The sequence below is a fragment of the Aptenodytes forsteri genome, unplaced genomic scaffold, assembly GCF_000699145.1.
Source record: "Aptenodytes forsteri isolate BGI_AS27 unplaced genomic scaffold, ASM69914v1 Scaffold7, whole genome shotgun sequence".
NCBI classification, from domain to species: Eukaryota; Metazoa; Chordata; class Aves; order Sphenisciformes; family Spheniscidae; genus Aptenodytes; species Aptenodytes forsteri.
The window spans coordinates 1,380,429-1,386,392 of record NW_008795919.1 but is presented as its reverse complement, the minus strand read 5'-3'; the positions used below and the strand labels follow the sequence as shown (position 1 = coordinate 1,386,392).

The window sequence follows — 5,964 nt, the reverse complement described above, 5'->3', positions numbered from 1 at the left end:
AGGCCGGTCCCGGCGCTGCCCCAGGATGAACTCTGCCACCGGCCCTCGGTTCGGCAAACTGGGGAGGGCGGTGGCCGGCGGGGCCGAGTCTCAGGGTGAGGGTTTGTTTTGGCTCTTCCCTGCAGGGCTCCAGCCAAGCGCTCTTTGGCCCCGCCGGGCTGCTCGCTCTCGGCGCGGGGCTGTGACTAAGCAGGGCTCCGTGGCGGAGCTGCTTCCCACCGATGGAGGAAGAGGAGAGGCAGCTCCCCTCCCCCTTGTCCCCGGTGCCTGCCGCCGCGCCGTGATTCATCAGCCACGGCCGCCCGGGCCCTCGCAGGCAGAAAGGGATTGCTGCCGGCTCCCAGCAATGCCGAAATTCCTCTCACCCTTTATTGGCAGCTCTCGAACAAACCGGCTGCGGATCCCCAGTCGTGCTGCCCAAACGGCGCGTCCTGCGCTGCAGACATATTGTCTGTATCCCGCTTGCCGCCTCCGCAGCCTTCCCGCCCGCCCCGGCGCGCAGCCGGCTCGGCCTTTCCTTCCTTCTCGATGCCATTGCTGCCCGGGGAGGGGGATGGCTGCTCCCGGCCATGCTGGCCTCTCCTGCGGCCGGCTGGGCCCCCCACGCCCCCCCAGGCAGTTCGGTTCCCCAGTGTGGGGAGGCACTTGCTGCTCTGCTGCGAGTGGAGGAGGATGGCGGCAGTGCCAGGGGAGCACCAGTGGCTCTGCAGCATGTCCCACTCTGGGGAGCGTCCCCGATCCTTCTCGTTTGGGCGATGTGTGTGGCCAGGCAGCCCAGGCTGCTCCCTGTCTCGCCGCCCAGCACAGGTTGGAGCTCCCGGCCCCCTCAGTGTGCCATGTCCTGGCCACCAGCGGGGCCGGGGTTGCACTCCAGGGACTGGGACCCACTGCGGTGTGGGGCAGCCGGTGGTGCTGGGGGGGCAGGAGCTCGCAGAGGGCAGATGGGGCAGGGTGCGGCCCCATGGAGCCACCCGGATGGGATGCTGCCCCGCAGGCGGGCAGAGGGGTGAGGAGCAGGGCAGGGAGCAGGCAGGGGTTCATTCTTATCCGGGTGCCCCCTGATTTCTCCAGCCCTTCTTCCTCCAGCACAGCGGAGAGGGAGGGTGCAGGGTGAACTGGTTGCCAGCCAGCGCCTGTGTTTGGGAGCAGGCAGCTCGGGAGGTCTCCCAGTGCGGGGACGCCAGCAGAGCCGCTGCTGCGAACCGTCAGAGCAACGTGATGCGACGTGCGGAGCGGTGATGTGACAGTCCCGTGGTGCCATGTCCAAAATAGTTAGCACAGCTCTTGCTCGTTGGAGGGCTCCAAGCAGGGACGGGCAGCAGCACAGGCAGCCAGCTGGGAGCGGAGCTGGATCCTGCACGGCCCCAGCCCCGGTAGGTGCCCGCATCCGCGTTGTGAGGCTCAAGACCTGTTTTTCAGAGGTGCTGGGCACCTGCTCCCTGAGAGACCGGATCCCAGCAGGCGCGGAGCCCTGTGCCCTGCCTTTGAGCCAGGTTTCTGTTTTCCCGGTGTGATGCTAGCAGACAGGTTTTTGGGAGCGCGGCTGGGCCGGCTGTCCTCGGTGTTGACGGTTCTGCGCGGGTCACCCCAAGGACGAGGGCACCTCCTGTCGCCGCTGCCGGCGCTGCCCAGATGGATGGCAGGCAGGTGCTGCCTGCCCCTGCCCTTAGTCTGTTGGGGGCTGTACCGTGACCGCAGCCAAACGGAAAGTTTGCCGTGGGGGTGTCGGGGCGCAGCAGCAGCTCAGGCTCTTTCCTCCGCGTGTATTTTAAGCCCTGGAAACCCCCCGGCCCTGGCCCCACTCTGGCCACGAGATCCCGTCTCCCAAGTTCCCCTTGTTGCTCTCTGGCTTGGCACGTCACTGCCAGCTGGGTGCTGAGCTGCAGGAGCTCTGCGGCCTCTGCCAGGGGCTGGCGCAGTTACCTCATGGCTGCCCCCACGCCCACCCATCCCGGTGCCTTGGGACGGGTATGGACCCTGGGAAGGAGGACTGGTCCTCCATGCTGGGGGGGGGGCTGAGCAACGGGTGCAGCCCCCTCCCAAACCAGCCCTCCCAGGAGCAGGTGGAAAGGCAGCATGGCCCCAGCCAGGTGGTCGATGCCCTGCCATACCCCTTCCTCCTGCCCGGCACCCACCGTGGGCATCTGGCTGCACCATCCCGGCTGCCCTGCCGCCTGCGTCCCTCCTGCCCGGCTCCTGCCTGGCCCTGGAGGCCCGTCCCTGAAGCGGGCCTGCGGGCAGCGCGTGGGGTGCTGTGGGATGATGCCTGACCTGCCCCGGCGCTGCTGGCTGTGTTTTGCTGGCTCTGAGCCGGCGGAGAGAGGAGCCAGCCTCGGGCTACAGCACCCGTGCTGCCTGGGGCCAGGGTGTGGGTGGCTGTGGGCAACAGCACCACAGAACCCCCCCCCATGGGGGACGGGGTGTCATTGCCGTCGGCAGCTGCCAGGGTAGCACTGGCCACCCCCACGGTGCGGGGCTGCTGGCGCTTGTTCTGCGCATCGCCTGTGTCTCCCTGCCCATGCATGTGAGCTGGGGCCGAGGGTGTGCATCAGCACTGCGGCCGGGACATGCCGGGGACATGCTGGGGATACGCCGGGGATGCTTGCTCACTGTCCCTGTCATCCAGGTGCAAGGGGTGCTGCAGCACGGGGGATTCCCAGGAACTGGGTGGAACAGGGCAGGACTCGGCTCTGAAGCACATCTGAGACATGGCGAGGCAGGGTGGGGTCAGGGGCAGCACCAGGGCTCCGAGCACCCCCAGGGCTTTGAGCACCCCTGTGCACCCCACGGCACTCCAGTGGCCTTGGGCAGCCACTCCTCCTGCTGGACACCAGCACCCGCAGAGCAATCCTGGCCCCAGGGCCACGGCTGCCTCCCCACTCAGCACCGGGACCTGTTTGCAATGAGGAGAGGCCCTGGGGACCCATCCTTCCCCCTCCTCTGGCACGGCCTTGGGGCTGCCATCAAGGCTGGGGGAGGCAGCTGGAAACCAGCCGCACCGGGAAGGGCCCGAGGGCGCACTGGGCGCACGGGTATCCCCACGGGCTGCGGGGAGTGGCCCTGCAGAGCCAGCGGTGGCTCTTGGGGCTGGGGTTCCCCTCGGGACCTTGTCCCTGGGCATTGCAGGGACTTGTGCAATGGCCAGGGTGGCCGGGGTCTGCCAGCTGGGTTCTGTGACACCAGTGGAAACCAGCCGCACCGGGAAGGGCCCGAGGGCGCACTGGGCGCACGGGTATCCCCACGGGCTGCGGGGAGTGGCCCTGCAGAGCCAGCGGTGGCTCTTGGGGCTGGGGTTCCCCTCGGGACCTTGTCCCTGGGCATTGCAGGGACTTGTGCAATGGCCAGGGTGGCCGGGGTCTGCCAGCTGGGTTCTGTGACACCAGTCCCTACAGGTGGCTTTCAGCGGCCACCCCACGGGCTGCGGGGAGTGGCCCTGCAGAGCCAGCGGTGGCTCTTGGGGCTGGGGTTCCCCTCGGGACCTTGTCCCTGGGCATTGCAGGGACTTGTGCAATGGCCAGGGTGGCCGGGGTCTGCCAGCTGGGTTCTGTGACACCAGTCCCTACAGGTGGCTTTGCAGCGGCCACCGACAGGCCCCCGCTGCACCCATCAGCCCTGCTCTCCTCTCATCCCAGGGGAGGAGTGGGCCCCGTCTGATGCCCCCGGCCCTGGGCAGGTACGGCACGCAGAGCAGCCCCAGCCATGCTGCAGAGCGGGAACATGAGGATATGGCAAATGGGGGAAGCTGAGGTTAAAGCAGGCGGGTGCCCCCCCGCCCTGGTGGGAAGCGCCCCGCGGGGATGCACAGCGGACAGTTAACAAGGGCTGCTCGCTTTCCGACTGGAGTGCCCCGCGGAGCCTCGATGTGCTCTCGCTTCACGGCACCGGGGAATTGCCTCTGCCTGGCTGAGCATCCCCAGCCATGTGCCGTCCATGGAGCAGTGGGCGGTGCCGGGCTGGAGGTGCCAGTGGTGCTCGGTGGCGCGGGCGCTAGTGCCACATGGACGCACGGGAGGAGCTGGGATGGGCTGGGTGACCCGGCGTCAAGGGGCAGCACCTCGCCCCGTGGCCCGTGGCTGGGTGCAGCACTGTCCCGGTGCCAGCAGTGGGGCTAGTGCTGCGCAGGCTCGCCCAGGCTGGGGGCTGCAGGGGAGCCGTGCCTGCACGTTTGGGGGGCCAGGGAGCTAATCCCCTGCGGAATGCCCTGGCTGGGGGAGAGGGGACGCCCGCGCCGCCTGGGCGCAGGCAGCGTTGGGTTTCAGGGCAGCTGCCGCGCTGGAGCAGCGACAGGGACAGATGGCGGCAGGGCTGGCCCCGGCCGCGTGCGGGGGTTTTGGCTGTGCCCGGCAGCCCTGCCCTGGCCACGGGCGCTGCCATCCCTCCGGCCGGTGGAGCAGGACGGATCCTGCTCAGGGCTTTGCCCGGGGCTCCGTGCCCAGTGGTGCGGGGTGGCAGGAGGCACCCGCCATCCCCCGGCACCGCTCCCCGCACATCCAGGACTCTGGGAGGTATTTCCATCTGCTCGGGGGTGTCAGCCTGGCCTTGAAGCTTTTGCTCGGCTGGTGGCCCCACGGGCAGCGCCCGGCTGTGCCGCCGCAGCGCTCCCAGGGGTTCACCCCTCCAGTCTGGGACACATGGTGCCACCACGGGTATTGTCCTCAGAACTGGTGCCTGGAGGCTGCCAAGCCCCCCTGCCCACAGGTGCCGATCTGGGGAAGCCCTGGGGGGACGGGGCGGGGGAGCCCCTGGCTGCAGCCCTGGCACCTTCCCAGTTGCACATCAGACTCATGGCCACCTCACGGGGCTCAGCGATGGGGATGTGGGATGTGCAGGATTGGGGCCAGGGGATGGGCCGGCTTCCTGCAGCAGAAAATACCCGGAAGGCTGCGTGGGTCTGTGGGGGCACCGGGGCTGGCTGTGTCCGCCGCGGAGCCCGGGGTGGGTGAACCCTGCTGGCATGAGTCTTGGCCTGCTGGGGAGCCGCAGCAGGACCCCCAGCCCCTCCCTGGGCAGGCAGGTGCTTGCTGTGGGTGCTGGGGGACCATGAGACCTGGGGTGCACCCATGCCCACAGCACAGGGGGGATTGGCAGCACCTTCCCTGGCAGCCTGGGGCTGCCCCCGGGCTCGGTAGGCTCCAGCGTGGGGTGGTGAAGCGGCGCCAGCCCTTGTTTGCAGAGCCCACACTTTGCCCCTTGCTGAAGATTGTGGAGAGCTCTGCAAACACGGCTGAGCCCGGTGCATGACATCACCCTGTGGTGAGAGCCGCTTGCTGGGGCCAGCGGGTGCCGGTCACTGGTGTCCCCATCGTCCCACGCCACCGGAGCTGGGGCCACATGTGGCAGTGGTGCTGGAGCCATGTGCCCACAGCCCCGGGACAGGTCGGGCATCATTCCCAGGCAGGAGTGACAGCGCTGCCCACTGCAGGGGGGTCAGGGCTGTCACCCTGGCACGTGCCCGAAGGTGCATTTGCAAAGGACTGGTTAATGGGGGCCGGGGGGGGATCACCGCTGCTGGTCACCGCAGGTGGTCCCTGCACATCCACTTTTGCAGAGGGCACATACTGCTGCTTCGCAGGGTGCCCGCCCCCGCCTCTCTGTCCCCAGCACTGGGGTGTACAGCGGGCGTCCCTGGGGTCCCCAGCCGCCAGGCTCCCCTGGGGATGGCCGGGACGGGGGGTGATTCCCCTGGCTGCTCCCCTCAGGGTGCACAGAGCAGGCACCGTGCCCCCCGCCTGCCCCACGTTGGGGCAGCGAGTGGCCGGGCCCCACGTGGGGAGGGGGCTGTTTGCTGGCGACGGTGGCGGCGGCGGCCTCGTGTGCATTCCTGGGCCATGAGTTCATGGCTGTGCGCGGGCCTGGCCGCGGCCCTGCGCGGCGCTGGGGGACATGGGCCGGAGCGGTGACGTCAGGCCGCGGGGCCCGCGCCCATCCTGCCTCCGGCCGCGACGCGCCGCCTGGTGGGAGCGA

General features: G+C 69.2%; 1 protein-coding gene across 1 annotated transcript in view; it reads left to right on the top strand.

Moving 5' to 3' along the window:
* Positions 1–961: 961 nt before the first annotated feature.
* MAP7D1 (MAP7 domain containing 1) overlaps positions 962–5,964 on the top strand; it is a gene marked incomplete at its 3' end in the record, with an annotated part of 16,763 nt that continues 11,760 nt past the window's right edge. The window contains exons 1-2 of the mRNA XM_019473522.1: positions 962–1,006; positions 1,277–1,373. Coding sequence (XP_019329067.1) covers positions 962–1,006; positions 1,277–1,373 — 142 coding nt within the window. The remainder of the gene's footprint in view (positions 1,007–1,276; positions 1,374–5,964) is intronic.